The following is a 23,462-nucleotide window of genomic DNA, read 5'->3' as shown; positions in this document are numbered from 1 at the left end:
GTAATCAATATTAGAAAAGTAACGCGCGCATGTGCAACAGAAACAAGCTAAGGCAATGGCGGGAGGTTCGATAAATAGATCGATTAATCGGTACGATGCGTCGAAGTAAAAAATATCAAGAATGCCAAATACAATAACGATACATTTAAACAACACGATCGTGTTGAATTCACGACCGAAAGCAACGATTAAATCATACATTAATTTATTACACAACTGTCCCGAGGCTTTCTGTATATCCTTAATATCTGCGAAGACAAGTCTTCGGTGTTTTGAACCGCCAACGATCCGGCCGGTCTTCGTACAATAACGGGTTGATTTCCATAGCTACTATATTCCATGGTCCTTCGACTGGTACCAAAAGTCAGGTAGTTAACGGTTTCCCCTTTATTTTGTTGTTCCTGCAAGGGAGAGATTTACAATGCATTAAACAGAGTACGACACAGTATTCTTAAAACGCAATTTGCTTATCGATAAATATGGTTGCTTTCAAGATGGTATCGATTAAAACGAACTAACGTTTAATATTAATCTACTTAAATACGCTACGTTCAAGTACAAACGTTTACTTTGAATATGACCAGGGCCGTGTCTTGGTATCGATTATGAATCTCTTCCTTGGTCAGTGCAACTCTCGCTTCAGGCGGTTCATAACGCTCCGTCATTTACAGCTACGCTACCGACTATGCTTCTCCAGCGTGCTCTAACTGCAGAACCTGTAACCAGAAACGGCTGGTATCGTTTTACGATCTAAAGCAACCTCTTTATCTGATTATAGTCCGCGGATCGGGCGACCTTCGATCATCGTAAAGATATGCACCTCCGGTCGACGAGCCGGGAAAACCGTCAACCGAGGAAGATTAACGTTCCGCGTGCCCAAAAACGACGTCGACCAAAAGACGGCGAACGAGGGGGGGGGGGGGGGGGGGGAAGAGAAAAATCACAACCAGAGATGCCAGAAAGGCACCGAAGGTGCTCTCTCACACTATGTCAGATCACGCGTACGTGAGCTCGTGGAGTTTCGGAAACCCGACAAAGGCAAAATGACGCATGCCCTCTTTCTCGATTCTCCGAAATTGCCCGAAGTAATTTCGGACCACCTCGTGAGAGTCGAGAGAGAAAGGCTCACATTTGCCTTCTCGCTCTTAACAACTGAAATCCGACCTCCCGTCTACGCCATACGATTTGGAATCTCGAGCCGAGATTCTCGACTGTCCAGGCATTTTTACTTTCCGACCTATGTAGGCGCACATAAGCAAAGTACCCATAATGGAAAAAAATTTTGTAAAATTTATTTTATGGAAATACACGTTTTAAGACCCCCTGATCATATTTTAATTATTGAAAAAAAAGACATTATCCGTCACTAACATTCGACCTCCCGTCAACAGATCTCCACTGGCCTCTGCCGACCGCTGCTGACCACTCCTGGAATTTCTGACAACGTATAACGATTACTATTGACTTCTGTCTGCCTCCGCTGGACTCTGCAGATCGCTACTGACCACTCCTGTTACTTCTGACAACGTATAACGATTACGACTGGCTACTGTTAGCCTCTTCCAGCCTCTACTGGCCTCTGCTGACCACTGCTTATATTTCTGACAACGTATAACGATTACTACTGACTTCTGCCTGCCTCCGCTGGACTCTGCTGACCGCTACTGACCACTCCTGATACCTCTAACAACGTATAACGATTACAACTTGCTACTGCCTGCCCCTGCTGGACTCTGCTTGCCTCTGCATGCCTCTGCTGGCCTCCGATGGCCTCTGCTGACCCCTGCTGACCACTGCTGACCACCGCTTATATTTCTGGCAACGTACAACGATTACTACTGGCTACTGCTGACCTCTGCCAGCATTTCCCGACCTAAGCTGGCCTCTGCCAACGTCTCCCAATGTCAGCTGACCATCGCTGACCACTGCTGACCGTTGCTGACAACTTGTGACATGATGTAATATAATATAATATGTTTATATGTATTAAAGTTTTGTATAATGTAAATCTATGGCAATAAATGATATAATTTCAAAGAAATCCATGTATTCTCATCATTTTTTACCCCTCTGTCCCTCTTCAAATTTCCCGCCGCCAGGAATTTCTGCGAATTCCTGGAAATGACGTCATTTCTAAGAATTCCTGAAAATCTCGGATCCCTGAAACTTACCGGCGTCCCTGAAACTTCTCGGAATCCCTGAAATTTCCAAGAAGTTTCAGGCGGGGGCTAAAATTCCGGCCTGAATTTTTCGGCAAAAATTTTAAAAAGCCGTTACGTAATATTACGTAATATTACGTAACATTACGTAATAGCTCTCTAAAATTTCTCGCGGCCGGAATTTTTCGGCAAAAATTACGTAATATTACGTAACATTATGTAATATTACGTAACATTACGTAATAGCTCTCTGAAATTTCTCGCGGCCGGAATTTTTCGGCAAAAATTACGTAATATTACATAATGTTACGTAATATTACGTAATATTACGTAATAGCTGTTTAAAATTTTTGCCGAAAAATTCAGGCCGGAATTTTTGCCGTTGCCTGAAGTTTCTTGGAAATTTCAGGGATTCCGAGAAATTTCAGGGACGCCGGTAAGTTCCAGGAATTCCAAGTGTCTTGAAAAGTGTCTGGAAAAATTCGGAGTGTCTTATAACTAAGGGAATAATTTCGATAGGAAAAGAGGGGTAAAAATGATGAGAACACATAGAATTCTTTGAAATTATATCATTTATTGCCATAGATTTACATTATACAACACTTTAATACATATAAACATATTATATTATATTACATCATGTCACAAGTTGTCAGCAACGGTCAGCAGTGGTCAGCGATGGTCAGCGATGGTCAGCTGACGTCGGGAGATGTTGGCAGAGGTCAGCAGAAGGTGGTAGTAGCCAGTAGTAATCGTTGTACGTTGCCAGAAATATAAACGGTGGTCAGCAGAGGCCAGCTTAGGTCAGGGGACGCTGGCAGAGGTTAACAGAGGAAGGCAGGAGTCGTAGTAATCGTTGTACGTTGCCAGAAATATAAGCGGTGGTCAGCAGAGGCCAGCAGTGGCAAGCAGAGATCACCAGGGGCGAATAGTAGCAAGTAGTAAGCGTTATATGTTGTCAGAAGCATCAGAGGTGGTCAGCAGCGGTCAGCAGAGACGAGCAGAGGCATGCAGTGGCAAGCAGAGGTCAGCAGGGGCGAACAGTAGCATGTAGTAATTGTTACACGATGTCAGAAGCATCAGGGGTGGTCAGCAGTATTCAGCAGAGGCCAGCAAAGGCATGCACAGGCAAGCAGAAACCTGCAAAGGCAAGCAGAGACTTGTAGGGGCATGCAGTAGTAAGTATTAATCGTTATAGATTATCAGAAATACCTGCAGTGGTCAGTAGCGTTCGGCAGAGGCCAGGGAAGTTCAGCAGAGACAAGCACACGCTGACAGAGATCAGCAAAGATCAACAGAGGTTAGCAGAAGTCAGTAGTAATCGTTATAGGTTGTCAGAAATACAAGCGATGGTCAGCAGAGTCCAGCAGAGGCAAGCAGTAATCAGGAGCAGTCAGTAACAATCGCTGTATGGTGTCAAAAGTTGTCGGGAGTTCTGTACTTTTGTCAGCACTGGTCATCAGAGGTCATCAGAGGCAAATAGAAGCCAGGAGTAATTTGCAGAGTTCAGTAATGAGCTCTAGGAAAGGCAAGTAAAAATACCTGGGCAGTCGAGATTCCGAATTGTATGTCGTAGACGTGAGGTAGGATTTCAGTTGTTAAGAGCGAGAAGGCAAATGTGAGCCTTTCTCTCTCGACTCCCACGAGGCGGTCCGAAATTACTTCGGGCAGCTTCGGAATAATCGAGAAAGAGGGCATGTGTCAGTTTGCCTTTGTCGACTTTCCGAAACTCTACGAGCTCACGTACGCGTGATCTGGTATGTGTGAGTAGGGCACCGGGTGCTGAATCTGGCATCTCTGACCACAACTGGGGGACGTCTGAGAGAAACGTTGGGAGAGAACGGATCACGGTGTTCGTCTAGGGTAAAAATAAACGCTGCCCTGGACGTTTACAACGCGGTAAACAGTGATTTTTCGAGGATCACGATTTTTTCCCGTTTGATTTTTTTTTGTTCGACACGCGTCTCTATAGAGCCCCGCGTTCCCTGCCTCGACGAAACGCGAATGCCTTTTATAATTAGCCGCTATCTCGAAAACCAGTGACTTTCGAAAGTGTGGCACTCGAGGGCCTCTCGAGGCCAAGTTGTCGGTTTGATGCGTCGATCATTTCGACACTGCGATGCAAATTATTACGCGAGTCTGTTCCGTACTCCACGCGCTATCTCGTGTCGTTTCGTTTAATCTTTAGCGAACCGTGTCTCGGATATTTTTCGAAGAAAAATAGTTTAGCGTCAATTAACGCGATGCATCGACACCAGTCGATCGTCGCTGTTCGACTTTTTTTGAACGGAGAGCTTTCCCCTCGATGTTCGATAAAATATACAATATATATATATATATATATATATACGCACCTGTGTTTTCGCCAACGTCTCTGCCAATTCGTAATCGCTATTCGAGCAGATATCGACGGATGGACAAGAAGCACACGGCGAGAATAATCAACGAAACTCGAGACTTTGTAGCACCGACGAGGTATACGAGTAGACCTATCACCTAATGTATTTTTTCGGCCCGATTCTCTGGGGCTCTAGAGCCCCATTACCATTTCCGTGTCACTCGCAACGTTACCAACAGATTTGGAAATGAACAAAAGAGGAAGTGAGACAGAAAATGAAATTTCAGAAATTGTATTATTTTTTAACGAAATGAAAGCTGTTCGGTCCATAATTGGACATTAATCGATTAATTTCATTGGAATAATCAATCGATTAAGGATATTTAAAAATTTCAAGATTATTAAAATATCTAAGAATGTATCTCATTGATACGTACACCGCAAATCTTCTATTTTTTATTTTAAATTGTAATACATCATTTATTTAAAAAATAACTCGGCAAAAACGTATTTGCGACTCGAAATCAGTATTATCAAACCGCGTATCGGGGGCCCCAGGAACTCCTCATTCCACTTTCGCACACTATGCCCAATTGCGTATACGTGAGCTCGTAAAGTTTCGGAAGAGGCGAGAAGAACAGGCTGATACTCGCTTTCCTTCTCGCTCTTGCATCGCTGACGTCGCTTACATTCCTCGAAAGCAGGCCTGGCATCGCCAATCGCCACACGTTCGGATCGTCAGTAAACGGCAAAAGCCATCGTGACTGACAGACCTTACATTTCTCGAAATCGGACCTGGACGCTTTTTGAAGATTTATTGACTTTCCATACGAAGCGATCATGCACTATATACAGAGTGTTTGGCCAACCCTGGGAAAAATTTTAATAGAGGATTCTAGAGACCAAAATAAGACAAAAATCAAAAATACCAATTTGTTAATGGAGGCTTCGTTAAAAAGTTATTAACAATTAAATTCAAAAATTTCAAATCGTTCTGGAAAAATTATTTTTAGTTGCAGGGGTCAATTGCAATAATTTTTGGTGAATACACATGTCTTCGATATCCTATCCACTTTCGAGAAAAAAAATCGGATAGGTGCTGAAATTTTTCGGCGAAAAAAAGACTTTCGATTCGTCTTGGAAAAATTATTTTTAGTTGCAGGAGTCAATTGCAAGCATTTTTGGTCAACAGACATACCCCCGAAATCCTACTCAGTTTCGAGAAAAAAATTCCTTACCGAAAATATAATTTCTGGCCAGAAATGTCTGCCCGAATTTTCATGCAAATCTTTAAAACGTCATAACTTCTGAACGGATTGAACGATTTTAATGTTTAAAAAAGCAAACGACGCGTATTTTAGTGTAGAATATGTAGAAATTCTAACAGTAATGAAAAAGTTGTTCCTTGACCCTCTAAAATGAGAAAAACCACATAAAAATGGTCCACTTTTCAAACGGCCATAACTTCTACGATAGTGAATATATTTCAATGAAACTTTTTTCTGAAGTAGAGCTCATGGATACCTACAGAAAAGTATTAGACAACTTTTCTGTAGGGCGTCAAACAAAAATACTAAAAATGAAAAAGGAATTTTTAAGAAAAATCGATAGGGGGTAGGTGCCTAAATTTTTCGACGAAAAAAAAAAATTTCAAATCGTTCTGAAAAATTTATTGTCGGTTCCGGGGATCAATTGCAATCATTTTTGGTGAATAGACATACCCCCGAAATCTTGCGCATTTTTGAGAAAAAAATTCAGTACTGTCGGAACTTTAAACGTTAATAACCGTTTAACGAAACCTTCATCAATAAATTGATATTCTTGATTTTCGTCTTATTTTGGCCTCTAGAATCCACCATTAAAATTTTTCCCAGGGGTGGCCGAACACCCTGTATATGTATAAGGTTGTATAGCTTTCGCCGTATACCTACTTTCTAATAATATGGGAAAATTTTAAAATATAAAAAAATATAAGAATACTGTAGAATTTTTGCAATGGAGAATTATTGAAGGAAAATGAATTGATTATATCCATATGTATATATCGGACACATCCCTCGCAAACACGCCGCAAACAATGAGAAGAAAAATGCCAATCTGTCTTTTTTAAAAACCCTGCAACTGATCTTTGGCTTGCAACTCGTCCTCCTTATTTAGCAATTATTATAAACGTAGACTCATTAAAATTCGTAGAAGTAACAAAGTTATAGTCATTTAAAGGGAAGAGTACCCAGCGGTTAATAATCATATCAGAAATTTTAAATGCGTTTTTCTTGAAACCATTTTTTCGAAACTGGCTGACATAATATCACAAATTCAAATTGATTAATGGATTTGAAATTTATAGAAACATGCCTGTAAATATAAATTAATTGGAAATAAAACAAGTTAATCTACATTCAAAAAAGAAAGGCTTGATGATGAATGGAGAAGACTGAAGGTGATTTTTCAAGTGTTTGAAATAAATTTTACATAATACAATTAACTATAATTTATCCCTATCTTCTGCAATATAGAAAAATTTTATATTGTATATTTAATTTTTATTTTGATTTTAATTTCAAGCTTTAGCCTTTGGGTGACTACTATGTAGCGCAAACAAAACACGCATGCTGTTGCTAGGGGTCGTGTCTTTTTATTTCATACGGAACCTCGCGACTCTCTTCGCTATCCAACTAACGCGTTTCGCGTTTTCGATCGCCTCGCTCGCGTTTTTAGAAAACAAAAACCGATCCCCTATTTCGGGGGAACGTCCATGCGTCGCGTCCAACCATTGTTGCCGTGGCGAAATCGACTTTTTCACCTTCGCCTTCGAAAAAGATTAAGTAAAAGAGTTTCCTTCATTGAAAGAAGAAAAATTTTCCAGTCTTTTATTTTAATATGATTGATTTCAACGAATCAGCGTTTTTTTAAATTGCTAAACAAAGAGGACAAATAGGACAGTATTTCCAAATTTTTTCAGATTTTTAAAATTTAAAATTACATTGAAATTCATTCGGTTGTTTAGACTCAATCGCATAAATAGTATAAATATATGAACGCACGTCCATAAGCATAGTAAAAAAATGTCTTTTTTTTAATAGTTAAAATATGATTAGGGAGTCTTGAAACGTGTATTTCCGTAAAAAAAATTTTTGAAATTTTTTTTACATTATGGTATTTTGCTTATATGCGCATACATAGGTCGGAAAGTAAAAAATGCCTGGGCAGTCGAGATTCGATATCGCATGCCGTGATGCTAGGTCGAATTTCAGTTGTGTTGAGAGCAAGAAGGGTAGACTCACATTCGCCGCCTTTCTCGAATCTCCGAAGCTATACGAAACGCCAGAACTCATATACAAGGTGGTTGTGCATTGTGTGTGTAAGTGGAGGGGCAGTTTCCTTTGGCCACAGGCTTGCCGTCTGATAATACTGCACTGCCAACTCACATGTATTTACGCACACACTACAGCTTTCTGCCCATCAATACTAATTCAGTGAATAGTTTCTCAACTGATCGCCATCCATGAGAAGAGGCCTCTAAAATCACCTCCGAATTTTCAGGTCGGTATGGCAGTCAGATTCGGCCGCGAAAGTCCATAAGGTGATTGGTCTACTCGTATACCTCGTCTGTGTTTGTAGCTACGCTGATCTTCGACTCGCAAACAGAAGTCACGCTGCTCGACTGTTGGAATCGGGCCAGGAACTTTTTGGTATCCTTTTCGAATTTCCGGTTGAGGACGCCAGACGCGGGGAATTCTGTCGCGAGGTTTTTTTTTTCACGCGTCACGGACAATAGTTTCTTTAATTCTCGTACACAAGGACAATTTAACAAAGGATTCAGCGCGGCACGAACAGGACGCAAACTTTCAACGTGTAGCGATTAACTGGTTCTTTCCATTTTCCTTTACTTCTGTTACATATTTGTTTCGTCTTTTTTTAGCGCATTCTTTTGTATCGTATTTTCAAGTGTCCTTTGACGCCTTGGAATTTGGACGCGAATTACGTTATTTTTAATATCGTGTCACTCTGTCGTCTTTAGTGCAAATAGTATTAATAAAAGACCTCTCTCTCTCTCTCTTTCTCGGTTTCTGCAAGCGTACTGCTGTATATTGATAATACTGGCCGTATTTTTCGACGTTACGAATTTTTGCTTTTACGTACCAGTGCACCCTTTCCTAATTGCATTGCACCAGTCTGTGACATTTATTGGCTCTGATTGAAGCGTTGCATCAGTCATACTTCGATTCAAGGTCTGCTTTGCGCGTACGCGATGGCCTCAATAAAAACGTACAGCGTTGTTATTACCATTTAATGTAGAGAACTTTCGACAAACATTCAGTTTTTAATATACGTCGTCGTCGAAACAATATTTGCCATTAACATGTTATATATGACTGTGCAAATGCCTGTTGTTTTGCAATTCTGAAATGTTTTCAAGTTAATTAGATTCCGAGATCGCATCACGGACTGTAACCGGGACGATAAGATATTTAATAATCTTTCACAGGAATTGCAGGGAAATATCGATAAATCAGTGTAGCTGCGCTGCCACCGTCGATAACTCGAGTATCTGTAGCGTACGAGAACGTTCGGAGTTCTTCGTAAATCTACAGAGGAGGAAGTGGCTCGGACGAGGGATCAACGGCTTTCTTAATCTACTTTCTCCTGGCGTTGCACGATTTTAAAACGAATTCGTTAAATAGTATTATTTATTATTTATTTCCTTGCACTTCCTCCTTTTTTTTTTCTTTAATTGATGTTTGGGAATTCGTTAGGCGTCGCTAATTATGCTTTCGGCGTAATCGTCGCTCGTTAGGGTTCAATTAGTTAGTCATACCGTACCTCTCGTGGTACGTAAGAATATGTTGCATCATACGCACGTGTGCAACTGCACGCGCCGCACCGTTCGTCGAAAGCAGACGACAGAAATTGCAATTCATTTGGATTTCATTCAGTTGCATCGGTGCTTTGAACGCACAGTAGATAAAACTTAAAAATTCAATCGATCATAGTTCGACTATGGTTTTATTGCTAAAACTGGGACGAACCAAATCCTTGATTCACGGCTCGAGACTGTGAAATAAAATCATGTAGGGATTAGAAAGGTTTCCCCTTTTACGAGCAAGTACCTCTGACGAAGGTACAAGATATTCTTTATTACACAAACGTTTCGGTTCTTTTATTGAACCCCCAGGTAGAAATTGTCCTATAAAATAAAATGATAGAAGGGTCGATATAGACTTGCAAGTAACGTGTACGTTCAGATTAATTGACGCTAACAAAATTGAAATGAAACTGTAATGAAAATATGTCGCTGGCTTTTCTAATTTTTTGTGCTTCGTTGAGAAACCTATCGTTGTTTCCCGGTGGCCTCGGTGAAATTGGAAAATGGCCGAAAACTCGAAGGGCTGATAACTTTGTTGGATACTCGTTAAGGCTAATAAACATAATTTACGTCATTTGTCGACGCAAGTGCATCGGTGGTCGACGGGAACTGCGCGGAGAGCACGGGCGAGCGCGTGGTTGCGTGCTTAGAAAGTTTAGCGAGTACGTGAGCGATCGTCGATCCGCGGCCACTGCCAATCGACCGCGATAACGGAAACAATGCGTCGCTCGCATCGATTGCGAGCCGCAATGTGTGTGTGTGCATCCGACGTGACTGCTTTCGGTAGACCAGTCACTCTGACTTGGCTTCTGCTTATCTCCCGTATGACTTCAGCCCCTCGTACCACCGTCACGGAATTATGCATTTAGGTATAACGAATTAATTTCCAATCGAGCAGAAGTATCAAATAAAAAAATATCCCCGCGCTAGCTTTTAATATATTAAAAATTTGTAGAATTTTCTTGGAAACTCAGGAAGGCGTTTACAAATCTTTTGTTTTATATTAATTGCTGTGCATGGTATTCAATTCATGATGGCACGAATCGTTACTGATTCTAGTAACGGTAGAGCGTTAGTTTTTTACAGGTCTCGATGAAGATTTTATCGGATAAGATTAAAGTCGAAGAAAGCAAAACACTCGTTGATACAATGGTCGATGATGCCGGACATTTTTCTTTTTTTTTTCAACTTTCACGCTCGATAGCAATATACCCTGAACGGAAGCGACCGCTTCTTTTCGTCGTTGCGGGTACGATAAATTATTCGTTAAAGCGTGAGAAATAATTGTGCAATAAATATTATTATCTGCCGTTCCCTCGTCCCGTGGGCTGTTATCGGTGACCGAATCGACAGATCGCGCGATATTCGGATCGAAGAAAGTACTTGAATGAAAATCAATTGCGCATCCTGCCTTCGTCCGAGCTTATCGGTTTCCCTAAAATTATCAGCCACGCCGTTATCATGCCACGCGCGTCTTGAATGCATACAGTAAAATACTCCATTATCCGAAATCGATCGACGGAAGTTCTAACTTGTGGCTCTACTTCCGATAATGCGTCTGAATATTTTACGTTTCACTCCGCTTTGAGAATTTTTTTTTCAACGGTAGCACAACGTCCGACGTTCCTCAAATTTCACGCACGATTTAGTTAATTATTTAGGAAGGGCTTAGAATTTGTTATAGGTAGATAATTTATGTATGTACAGTGTGGTGCTCGTACGCTTTGGCGCGCAACTCGAGGCGAGCGTGACTTCGTTGCATGCGCTTTCGCGCCTCGAAGCCACTCGATGGAAATTTAATTGTAATCTGTACGAAATTTACGGGGATACAGAGCCCGTGTAACGAAAGGATGGGAATTGGCCGAGCAACGTCGCTCGAAAGGAAACGTCGCGGCGGCCATCTTGGAAAAAGGACGGTTGCAGAACGAAAGTACTGAGAACGGGAATTCTTTTAAAATAGTCTCTTATATTTTCTCTCAAATTCGTTAAAGTTCTATCTCGTATAATCTACGCGTGTGTATATAATACAATATTTAATACAATTATTTCTCGTTTCTCTGAGCGTACAAAAGAAAACGACTCGTCGACGCGACGGTGCCTGTCTGTCTCACCGCACGTTGGAATCGTCGATCATTCACTCACTCGCGCGCACACACACACACTCTCTCTCTCTTTCTCTCTGTCGTATTCAGTGTTCAGTCTCTCCCTCTCATTCTCCGTCTTCCTCTCGATGAATCACAATAACGGATATGGTCGGTAATCGAGCGAATTTTCCCGTCGAAAAGGAAACACGCGCGGCTCGACTTCGTACATAACGGAATCAATAATAATAATAATATCGTTGCTTTCGCCACCGTTCGCGCTCGCTGGGGAGCCTCGGTCGTACGGAAAGAAAATAGATAAGCGGATTGTTCGATTATCGCGCCTCCAGGCACCCGTGGATTCTTGCGTCGACTCGCAGCCGAGCAAAAATTCTCGTTTCTTCGCGTTACTTCGTATCTTCTCGGCCAGATAAAAATCGAGCAACGAAGGGGAACGTGAGGGGGGGAAAAATAAAATAAAAAATGAAAGCAAACACGTCGGTTCGATGTACGCAAATTCTTTTCGATCGTTTTTATTCGACGAACAGTGGATAAAAACACATATAGAGCGTACCGTGTCTCGAAACGGCGGTCGTTACGTCGACCAATAAATAAAACCGAATATATCTTGAATACTGATGATGATGATGATTATTATTATTATTATTACACGCTTGGACGAGTCACCGGTGTTCGCTTATCGCGAGAACAGTATCCTCGCCGAGAGAGCCGCCGGGGAAAACGCATGTACGTCGCCGGAGGACTCGAAAACTAAATAATACCGTGTGGCTCGTTCTAAGGACGCGAGGCACTTTGGTCCTTGATTTTTCGCCTCGTGCGAAACTATAAGGCACGGAGCGATTTAAAAGGCACCGGGCGAGTTAAGAGGCGCTTCGTCGGTACATACAAGTTTGATCGTATTAAAATATAATATATATATATATAATTATGTATTTATATATATACGTGCTCTGATTTTTCTTTCTTACTCTCTCTCTCTCTCGCACTCAACGCTATATATATATACATATAAATTTCTTTGTACACATACGATACACGAGCATTATGCTTACGACATTATTCTTTCTCTGTCTCTCTGTGTGTGTGTGTGTTTGTGTGTGCCCGTACGCACACGTCTGCCTACACTCGTGTGTACGGACTTAAAAAACGCGGGGGTTCGCCCACGAAACTGCCCCCCCCCCTTCTTTTTTCACCGTGGTCCCCGAGAACCCACTCTCCGGTACGCCGCTACGTTCGCACACTTTTCCGCGCACTTAAAAAATATATTGCTTATATACGCTTTATGCCTCGTTTAATAGACTCTTGTGGGCTGTGCACACGGAAACACACGGCAATCACGCACGCACTTACGCAGCCACGCATAGATTTCTCGCGCTATCGAGCACGCACCGCCACGCTACTCTCGTCGGGAACGGTTCGACGCACCACGGTTCTTTCATTATGTAAAACGTTTATGGCATTATGTAATTCATTATGGCTTACGATTATGCTACATTTTATTGTACATTGCCGCCTTGACCCCATCGACGCAACGCCGGACAAGGCTATAATATATATATATATATATGTATATAATAATACGGTGTTTCCCGTTTCCCGATTCTTCAGGCGAAGTTCGAACAACGTTCTCGTCCAGTTGAAAGTGTCGAATAACCAATTGGAAAAACGTTAGATAATTTTAATAAAGGCCCGAGTAGAATTATAGAATATGGAACGTATTCGTACGTCATCTGTAATTCGAAGACCATCTCAGGTAAACGCGTTTCGCTCGAGGACGATAAAACACGCTGTCGCAACGCGCGTGAGATTGTTCGCGCGCCTGGAACGAGCTCGATTGGGCCTGAATATTGAAACATTGACGTAACCGGTCCGTCTGCGAGGCTCATTTACAAAATTGCTCTTCTTCGAGCTCAATTGCCGGATCCGTCCAAGAATTCGCGGAACGCTATTTTCGATTTCCCACGGGGACGTCGTCCCCTTTGGCAGCCGCGCAGACGAACCGTCGTCGATGATGTTCTCCACCTACGAGATTATTTGCTCCCAATCGACGCGTAGATAACGGAGATGGCCGGTATTATGCTTCGAACAATTGATAAGCAGCAATTTATTGCCGAGCTACGATTTATTCCGACCCTATCGGTGATATTTTTGCTCGCCGGTTTCGAAACGTTTCCGTTGCATAATCGAAAACTTTTATTTGCAACGGAGTGTCATCGCGGTTCGCCGTTGTTCGAAACTTTTTATCCAGATAAGAGTTTCGCCGGAGCGTTTTCCAACGTCACGGATTCACGGAAAATTGTCATCGCGTCGCGGCGACGCGAAGGTCGTTCGACGATAAAAACGAGAACGCGTTATCGCCTGGAGAATCGGTACGCGCTGGGACGATACCACAAACCCCGAGAACGGCCACGCGAATAATTTATAACATTTAAGAACACTTGATCAAAAATTCTATCTCTAAACGACTTTGCGTTCTACGTTATAGTCTTAACGGGCCACTCGTTCTCTTCCCCCCGGGGTCGAATCGATTTTCTTCGTTTCTATATAGATATTTTGCAAGTATATAGCATCTTGAACATGCGTGTTTAATTTCACAATGATATTCGAAATACGAACGAAGTTATTAGTATTTTAGAAAATATTTTCTACTAGGATTATAAAAATATTTTGTGTTTAAAATTGAGAAATGTTTTGAAAAATTGATATTCGTTACCGTTGTACTATGTTTTTCTCGTATAAAAATTTGTAAATCTTCCCGGAAGATGGGTAAATATTAAGCAAAACTGTGGATTAAAATACTTTGTACTCTTTTACTTAAAAAATCGCATGACCCCGAAAAGAACGAATATCCCTTTTACGTTTGCCCAGGGCGACTCGCCTAATTCGAGGTTTTCTTTCTATACAATTGTATCGTCGACGTAACAGAAAATAAGACACTTTCACGATTCTCAAACCCGAATTAGGCGAAACTCTGTCTACGAATAACGAATATAAGGCACGCGAGTTATCTCGAAGCGTTCTCGTGTGTGTGTGTGTTGTCTTTTTAAAATTCTCCCCCTACAATCAGCCTCTTGAGAATTAGCTTTTTCATCGCATTACAAATTTCATTCACCCGAAATAAAATTTATTCGACTCTAACAATTTCTTGCTCTCCTCCGGCCCGACGATTTTCAGCGGCCATGAAAGGAGTCTCGTGAATCGTTGACGGTCCGGAGGAGCGCACAGATCGGTACAAAATATATTTTCGCTCCAAAATCGGTAGGAAAGAAGGCACGCGGAGCGGTTTCGAACGGAAGCCATCGCGACGGATTTCCCTGGCGAGTATCCTTCGTCGTTGTTCCGTTTCTTTCTGCAAAATTGTCGCGAGCGAGGGGACCGACGAACCGATCGTAATTTTCATCTCGAAATCGGCTCGATCCTCCTACGCCATCGTCGATCCCTCGTTGCGTATTTACATAACTATTTACAAGCCATCGATCCAACGGGAAGGGAAATAAACGACGGAGGAAAACTGCGCGCCGGTCGAAAGGCGGGGGAGAAGAAAAGAAAAATGAGAGAGAAGAAAACGGAGACGGAACCCTGTCGTAATACTTGCGCACCGTGTGTGCAACACAGGTGCGCGCATGGAAGAAATTCTTTGAGCAATTAAACGACGTCTGACGACGATCGATCCTCGACGAAGACGGAACGAGAAGAAAACGGCGGCTCGCAGAAGAATCGACCGCGAATTTTTAAAAAGTTTCCACTCGTAGAATATAATTTGCCCGACTTCGGTATCGTTCGATCGTTGCATAACTCGTCGCGGGAGAGTTTTTCCACGTGATCGGTATCTACTGTCGCTGCTGACATAATTCCGTAATAATAACGAGAATCTACGCGACCTCTAAACGGCCTAGCCGATAGGAGCTGAACGGTAATCTCGGCGATAGGATAGCGCGAAAAAGAGTCTCGCCGGATATCAGCGCGGATTTTCGTGGAGGGGAAAAGATCTACGGTCTGGACGAGCAGGGAAAATACGCCGAGCGAGGACGCGACGGTGCCTATAATCTCCTTCCACGTTCACAGAGCGACCAATGGCCGGTTAAGACTTTATCGCGATGTGTAACGTGGCACCGAAACGATAAAAAAAGAACCGCTTACGTGGCGCGCGACGTGCCGCGGATCACGTATCGATCGATCCTTCCTCGACCGAATCCTTTCGAATCCTGTTCCTCGCGGTTCTCGCGTTAAAATCATCCAGCATCTAAATTCGACGAATGTGTTCAAAGTAGCATAGATCTTAAAAGAAGAAAAAATTTGTTTCCCCTCAAATCGATACCACGATTTCCGTTTCGCCGCGTCGAGGATCGATTCGACTGTTCTCGAATTAACTGTAATGAGGACTCGCTGGATACCTAACGAACGCGCTCCTGACCTGCGGGAACTCGGTGTACGAACTCGGATGAGTCCTCCAGGATACCGGCAGTCTTAAACTAAGCTCGAGGGCGTAGTCGTGGCCCCTGCCTTCGTTCAGATTGCAGATGCTTTGGCAGTTGTTGTTGTTGTTGTTGATTACGTTCTGGCTGCTGAGGGGCGAGAGACCCCTCTGGATCGCGTGCTCCTTGGCGGGCTTGCTCACGGGATTGTCCAGGTACGGTTTGAAAAGGATGGCGTCCTTCTTGGAGGTTGGTCCCGGGGGCGGGGGCGCAGCGGATGCTGGCGGCGTCGGGACGGTGCTGGTCACTGGCTCCGTTCTCGAGGGGTCACCGTCGTGGAGCCTCTTCGGTTTCACGAGGCAAAGCGGCGTGTCCTGGGGAGGCGGTTCCTGGCAAACGGGACTGATCGCCATGGGCTCGTCCGCTTCCAAGCAGAGCCTCTTCGGCGAGGGCAGAGGCTCGTAGCAGCACGATAGCGTGCAGTGCGGTCTCTTGGAGGTCGAGAATTCCTCCACGGAGGCGATCTCGGACGAGTACTCTCTGGGGGAATAACAGTACAGCCTGTTCTGCGGCTCCGAGTAACAAGATCCTCTTAAGGACGTTTCCTGGTAGCACGAGGACGCCGGTGTCGTCGCGTGGATGTCCATGCAGCAGGAGAGATTGCAAGAAGTCGCTGGCTCGCTCTCCGAGGACGGATCCACGACGATCGAGTGGTGGTAGTACGGAAGATGCTGCGAGGAAGAGGAACCCACGTCGCAACAGTAAAGAGGCGGTGGCGATAGGTTGTACTCGGGTTCGATCCGATCGTGGGACAAGCTGGAAACGTAATTCGACGTCCTCAGATCGACCGGTGACTCACCGGAAGCGGCATCCTGGATAGGGCCCAGCCGTTGCCGCGAGTTCCCGCGAACGGCGATCTCGCCACGGAGCTCCGTCTCCTGGCCCAGCCATTTCTGTACTTGTCGTCGATTTATGCCGAACTTTCGCGCGGTGGCGCGCTGATTGCCCGCCACGCCGACGTCCCTGTGAAAAGCGTCGAGAACGTCGAGCTTGAAGCGCAGGGAGAAGGACCGTCGACGAGCGAGATCGTTGGACGAATTGTGTCCGCCGGAAGAGCAATCGAGAGGGTCCATCTCGCTGTCCGAGCAACTGGTGCTGGATCTCCCGGAACTGGCGGGCCCTCGAGGGCTCGAGGGCAAGGAATATCCTTCTCGATCGTGCGCCGGGCTCGCCGGACGCAGGTCGGCAGGTGGTCGTTGATAATCGACGTACGAGGATGCGTCGGCCTCTCTTCCCTCGTCGATCGTTTCCTCCTCCTCTATGTGCAATTCTTCCTTGACCACCGCCCTGCCGATTTCTGCTGCCTCCTCTGCAACCTCCTCCTCCTCCTCCGTTCCCTTCTCTTCGATATGGGCCGTTGTCTCCGTGGACTGTCGGATCGGCTTCTCGGAATCCGGTGTCGGTGACGCGTGTGCGTGTTCGTGCACGTGCACGCGCGAGCAGGGACTCGCGGACGCCCGCGGGGAATCGAAGTGAACGGACATCGTGGAGCTGGTGCTGCTGGTGCTGGTTGTGCGATGCGAATCGGGCGAGAGTGGGACTCTGGTGGCACCGGGGGAACACGTAGACTCGCACGGCCCTGGCGTCGCCGCCGAGTCTGGGCTCGCTCGTTCCGTCTTTATCATCGACGGCGCTAGTAGCAAACCGTACGACGATTTCCCGTCCACGGAAGAATCCACGTCCCCGTAATTCTGATGCGATCGATGACGATTGGACTGCTGCTGGTGATGAACCATCGCACCGATTATTTCGTTCTCCTTGTATCGGTGCGCCTGATGAGGAGACACGCGATAACTCGTGAGCGTTTGGTACACCTTCGCCTCGTTTCGACCGTCGAACGACACGGAGGTCTCGATCTCTCGTTGACCGTCCGCGTTTAGAACGTAGTAGCTCGCCTGTTGTTCCTGATCCACGCGTGTTTCCGCGTAATCGCGAACAGAGTCCGTTACCTGGGCGCGATCGTCCACCTCGCGACGAAGATGATGCGCCGGCGTCTCCTGATTACCGGAGTATTCTTGATAACCGATTCGAACGGGCAAAACCGAGGCGACCGTGGTGGATTGACCGGCATATTGGGGCGAAGAGGGTGAACCACCATGAGGATGAGGAAGAAGAGGTGGGGGCCCTTGCTGCGTAGCCAGCTCGTCGCCGTGCAGTCTGGCGAGGCTGAGGTTCAAGGCCGGCGCTGCTGGAGTCACGGCAGGCCCCGTGGCTTCCGTCACGGTACCGTCCGGCTTGGAAACACCCGCGGAAGGAATCACCGACGACGATACGACTCCCGTGTTTCCACTCTCGGCGCAACTGTTTCTCAGATTATCCTCGCACTGTAACCACTTTTGTATCTGACGGCGATGGATACCGTATTTCCGCGCGGTGGCCCGCTGGTTGCCGCGACAGTCGATGTCATTTCTGTAGGAATCGAGAACCTTGAGCTTGAAGGCCGGCGCGAATATGCGTCTGCTGCCCATCACTCCGACCGATTTCCTCGTGCCGTTTTGTTGTTGTTGTTGTTGCGGCGGCTGATGCACCACCGACTGCTGCTTTTGATGCACCATTTTCACCGAGTTCCCCTCACCGAGCACTTCGCTCACACCGTGAGCCATAACGTGTCGTTTCACGCACCCACCGAACGAACGAACTTTTTTTCTCAGCGTGACGTCGATGACCGTCACGCGTCAAACACCGGAGACGAGAACGACGGCGACAATAACGACGATGAACTTCGTAACCGGGCACTGCCAACGACGCACGGGGGTACCTTAACGCGTAACATTGCACGAAGTGCTTGCCTGGCCGCGCCGCGCACGGAGTTCCTTTTAGGTCTCTTGGTGGATGCCGTAACTAATTTTCATCCCCACCACTGGGCGAGGACTGCGGCTGCTTCCCACTGAGCGGTCTCTTTCCCTTCCCCACCTTCCCCTCCGCGTTCGGTTCTCGCTCTTTCGCTCCAACGGTACCTCTCGCTTGTTCTAGAAGCCCCTCGACGCCTCGCGCGTCTCTTTGCCGCACTCCCGGTCTCTCATCGTGCTTCCCCCTCCACTCTCTCAATGTTCTATCTTTTTCTCTCTATCCAGCAAGCGGCCCTCGCGCATACCCAACATCCCACTCGGGCAGCACAGGCGCTAGAGTCCACCGCCGCCGGCCACCAGTCATTCTTCTTTCTTTACGCCTAACCGACCTAACCTCCACCAACTACCAACTCCTCTCTTTCTACGTTCTCGTCATCCCGCCTGACTACCCGTGCACGTAGGCGCCCCACCCGCCCCACGCCCCCCCTCGGCTCTTTTCTCACTCTCTCTGTCCGCGAAGGAGAGCCTCCCTTTCACACCTCAGCGCCATAAAACTCCGCCATTTTGTGTGCTCACTTCCGTTAATGACGCGCGCGGGAAACGTCACGCCGGCGTGACGACGCTCTCGGCGCCATGTTGTCTGCCGTGCTCGTCCGACTGCCTGTCTGCCTGCCCGTTCGCTTCTCGCTGCTGCTGCTGCTGCTGCTGCTGCTGCTGCTGCTACGAGCCGTACCAGCCAGCATGGAGCCTCGATTTTTGCTCGCCTTTCTCCTCGGCACGGCCGTGCCTTTTCTCGTCTCCTCGCAGCAGCTCTACGCTCGCATATGCTAAGCAAATTTTGTTGCAATCGCGATCGAAAGAGTATCGTAAGAATGGTTCGCGGCGGGCTCGGGTTACGATGTTTTCTCGTTCGCCGAGATTAGGCGCGTTATCTAGGTTAAATCGTTCAAGACCTACGTCAGGCTTCGCATACGGTATACGATTCTTGAAAGCTCGCCGTACCGAGCGCCAACACCGACGACTGTCGTCTAGGAAGTTTTATTGGCACTCGAATAAGGGGAAAGGCCGGGCGGGCAAGGGGATTTTGCCTTCCAGGAAAAACGGCCGTAGCCGTGTCGGCTTACCGGTAATGGTAGTCTCGTTAGGGTTGGAGTCGTCCCTATTATAACTCGGTAGGGTAATGCGATCTGCATTGTTCTTACCGGTTATTACCAGCATTCTGCCGGCTTACCGTTACGAGTCATTGCTGGTCAGTTATTCTCTTTACTTTCCGTGCACTCTCTTATTTTCGCTTCTTGCGCCGCCGCCTGCTGCCTATCCCCTCGGAGTTATCGGTGGATGAGGTTTCCAGGCGTGCATGCGAATCGCGAGTTTCTTGCATATACGTCGTGGAATGAGATCATGTTGTTTTTGTGGCGTGAGCCGACAGTTAATATGTTTAGCTTTTCGCGCGGTTGCCATGTCGCTCGCTCGCTCGCACGTAGGCCGCCAACGTATGTGTATACGGACGCGGAGAGACCTGCGAGCAATGACGCAAACCGTGCGTTAGTACATACTTTGACGAACGGGAGCGAGCGAGATAGGTCGGTGTAAAAAGAAACGAGCGAGGCCTCGTAAATTTCCACGATTCGCGCCACCAGCAGAAACGGCGAGACCCGACCGATTCTCCTGCGGTTCCTCGAAGGAGCACCCTACTGCATTTCTAAGAATCTCGCTGGCTATTCTCGCTCTGTCGATCACGCCGACTCCGAGTCCCTTCTAAACACATCCGACGCGACCAGCAATATCGCGATGAGAGGTACCTGCCTCCGAGCACGATTCGACCTTCGCATAGTTCTATAGATACGACTCATCGTTCAGGCATTTCGCGCCTCCGTTCGAAACAGTCGGGTTTCGTTTCGACTTTGACGTACGCATTCGACTTGTGTAACGATCGATCCTACCGATCCTATTCGATCGTTATCGGAGTTTCGCGTAAACGGGAGCACGGGGGGTAACGGTAGCGGTCGAGAATAATATCGGTACGAAGCATATCGTGTGGAAAGCGTCGCGGCGGTAGCAGACCGGCAGTCGCCTAAGTACGCCACGACGGCTGGCACGTTCATCGGATTTGTCCTTGGGGCCGAAGGTAGGCGCAGCCCGAAGTCCGAGGACGTGGCAACACAGCGACCAGGCTCCCCCTCCTTTGTCCGCCGGCCGGTCTTGCCAGACAGGGTGTCGCCAGCTCGGTCGGCCAGGCCGTCCGGGTTGCCGCGGGGGGAGAGGAGACCAAGAACCCGATGGTGTACAGGGGCAAGGGGATTCCGTGGGTTGGTGTGTCTGTATAAGCGTGTGACGGAGCAGACGTTAGGGGGAAAGAGCGCGCTATGGGAGGAAATCGTTCGAGCAGAGATCTTGTAGCTCGTAAGGCTGATTGTGTGCGTGTCATAGGATCGGTCGTGGACCTACATTCACGTGGGTAGCCATGTTTGAAAACTCGCGTCCTGCTGGAATGTAGCTGCAGGGGCCCCTTCGTTGATCTCTCCCTCCCCTCCCCTCCTTCCCTCCCTCCCTCTCTTTCACCTTTCCTTCCTCTACACCACCCTACGCGATTCCCCGTTTCGCTCAACGATGCCTCGGACGCCTACCTACGTCTCACCGTAGACCCCTCTTTCTGTCTCTCTTTGCCCTCCTATGGTTTTCCCTTCTATCTGCGCCTCTCTTCGCTCCTCTCCACGTCCCGGCGTTCCATGCTTGGCGCCCCAAATGGTCGCGTAACCAGAGACGCGCCTCTGGCCTGGCCTGGCTTGGCTTGGCCTGGTCGCGCCAGACTTCTCGGCGCCCAAATGATGTATGCCGACCATTCTCTTTCTCCTTCTTGTTCGTTCGTTTCGGCTTCGTAGCCTTCGCTTTCCTTGCTCTCTTTTCACGTATTTGTGTGCTGGGTACACCGCGTAAAGTCGAGGGACAGAGTCGGCCCGTTTGAGTGCAAGCGAGACACCGTGCTCCTATTTACCAGAGCCACGACTTGCGACACCTCCTCACCTTTAAGTCCTATGCCATACTACTTGTGGCCCTTACCTACCTTACTCGTGCGGTAAGAGCCACGTGAGAATGCGAGCGTGAAAGAAAAGGGCCGTCAGCGGGCGTGATTCCTGGCAAAAAGTGCATTAGACGGTCCTTCTTCTAGCCGTCCTTTTCCGCCTCGAGTTTAAAACTTCTCTCCAGTATGGAGGCAACGTTCGAGGGTTCTTCGCCGTACGAGACAGCCAGTCGCCTACTATGCTCGCTTTGTGGGGGCGATTGATCGAATCTTGTCGGGACTGGGACTGAAATTGTTCAAGTTTTCGTGCAGTTGGCTCCTGTCCAACCCGCGCTATAGGTTTGCCATGCGCGTTCCATCCAACCATACGTCTGTCAAAGCTTGCTTTATTACTGTACTCGAACGAACGCACCTTATTCGCGTACATATTTTCGTTCGCTAAACGATATGCATATGTAGTCACTGAATTACTTCGAACAGTACACTTTATGCTTACCGTTACAGCCAATCGAATCGTATCCATAGGTACGTTCGTACGGTCGATTAAATAGATATTCTACCATATGCTATTCTAACCTAAAAAATAAATTCATCGAGAAAAATAAGAGATCGCAACGCGGCTTCGTGGCCGCCGCGGAAAGATGGGTATCCTTTTGTTCGAAGTAAACAGCCACGCTCGCTGAAATCGTAGGCTCGAGTTTATAACCTAAGTTTATTTACGTACATGCTAACTGGGAGAGCGCCACACGTGCACCAGCGCACGTATACGGCTCCGTTGGTGCGTGGTAGTGTTCGCATTGCACACGTTCCTGTGCGTGTGTGCCTGTACAGTTTCAAATCTAATCGCATGCATAAACAGTAGCGGATCAGTGACTGCGTAAGGATTCTGGTATTACACTGACTTTTGAACGTCCACCGACCCAAGTGGACCGGTTGCTACACAAATTAAAACGAACGGTTAGAATTTCCAGTCGTTGTTTGTAGCTATCGACGCGTAGATTAGCGTCTCCTTTGTGGCGGTGCGCTTCACCGCGATCGTTTTAAAATTTTAGGAGACAGACGGCGTCCCCGACGACTTACCAGAGACCCGACTCAGTCCTGATCGTGCAATATACGTAGGTTAAGCGTCACAGTTGGTCGCATCGCTCGTTTGCCCACGTACGAATACAGAAATATACCTTCTCCGTGGGCGGTCGCACGATGGCGCCTACTCGCGCATACCTGCGCATACCTGCGAGCTCGTGGCTAACCTCGCAGCACGAAACGGTTCGTTCCACCGAAATTTCGTTCGATTCCGTCGCTGTGGCGATCGCCCCTTCGAGCGTTTCTTTCGCGATACGAACGCGGGGCAATGAGGGGGGGAAAAGAAGGCGTAGAAACAGAAGAAACGTTATCGCGAACGAACGCGAGGAACGAAGTGCACACCAGCAAAGCGAAATGCAACAACGCCCACGTCGCGTCTCTACCAGAGAACATACACAAGCTAACCTTTTTATCTTATCATTGGCGAAGGCGTATCGAGGTTGACGAGGTTGCCATGCGTTCGCCTTTGGCACGACGACGATGAAAGACAACGACGACGCAGATGACGATGACTCGAAACGACTGCTACCATCGTGCCGTGTCTCGTTTACGCGGAAACCTTGAATTCGAGCACGAAATCGTTACGGGTCTAGCGTCTGACCTCGACGTACACGCCGGTGGCCGCGA

At 46.8% G+C, this 23,462-nt stretch overlaps 2 protein-coding genes across 5 annotated transcripts; both read right to left on the bottom strand.

Annotated features, from left to right (window-relative positions):
* Nucleotides 1–146: 146 nt before the first annotated feature.
* On the bottom strand, nt 147–23,417 carry LOC143344669 (uncharacterized protein BRD3OS). Of its 4 annotated transcripts, none has more exons than XM_076770936.1 (3): nt 23,241–23,417; nt 564–716; nt 147–401 (listed from the first exon to the last, which is right to left on the bottom strand). In XM_076770936.1, the coding sequence occupies exons 2-3, from the start codon at nt 663–665 to the stop codon at nt 201–203; spliced, it is 303 nt and encodes a 100-aa protein (XP_076627051.1). In that variant the 5' UTR covers nt 666–716; nt 23,241–23,417; the 3' UTR covers nt 147–200. The 4 variants fall into 4 exon arrangements, with proteins under 4 accessions (XP_076627051.1, XP_076627052.1, XP_076627053.1 ...); XM_076770937.1 differs by lacking the exon at nt 23,241–23,417 and adding an exon at nt 4,514–4,650; XM_076770938.1 differs by lacking the exon at nt 23,241–23,417 and adding an exon at nt 821–886.
* Nucleotides 11,330–19,080, bottom strand: LOC143344482 (uncharacterized). Its single transcript, XM_076770583.1, has one exon. It carries the CDS (start codon nt 18,542–18,544, stop codon nt 15,833–15,835), a length of 2,712 nt encoding a protein of 903 aa, XP_076626698.1. The 5' UTR covers nt 18,545–19,080; the 3' UTR covers nt 11,330–15,832.
* Nucleotides 23,418–23,462: the final 45 nt, after the last annotated feature.

Source organism: Colletes latitarsis, chromosome 8, assembly GCF_051014445.1.
Source record: "Colletes latitarsis isolate SP2378_abdomen chromosome 8, iyColLati1, whole genome shotgun sequence".
Classification (NCBI taxonomy): domain Eukaryota; kingdom Metazoa; phylum Arthropoda; class Insecta; order Hymenoptera; family Colletidae; genus Colletes; species Colletes latitarsis.
Note: the sequence above shows the minus strand (reverse complement) of the source record. Positions and strands in the feature narration are given on the sequence as shown.

Bases quoted from the DNA above. Each gene is read 5' to 3' on its own strand.
- LOC143344669 (XM_076770936.1), bottom strand. From the start codon at position 665: ATGACGGAGCGTTATGAACCGCCTGAAGCGAGAGTTGCACTGACCAAG. The intron at 402-563 runs GTTTGTACTTGA...TCTCCCTTGCAG, and splicing joins TGGTCATATTCAAAGTAAAC to GAACAACAAAATAAAGGGGA.
- LOC143344482 (XM_076770583.1), bottom strand. From the start codon at position 18,544: ATGGCTCACGGTGTGAGCGAAGTGCTCGGTGAGGGGAACTCGGTGAAA.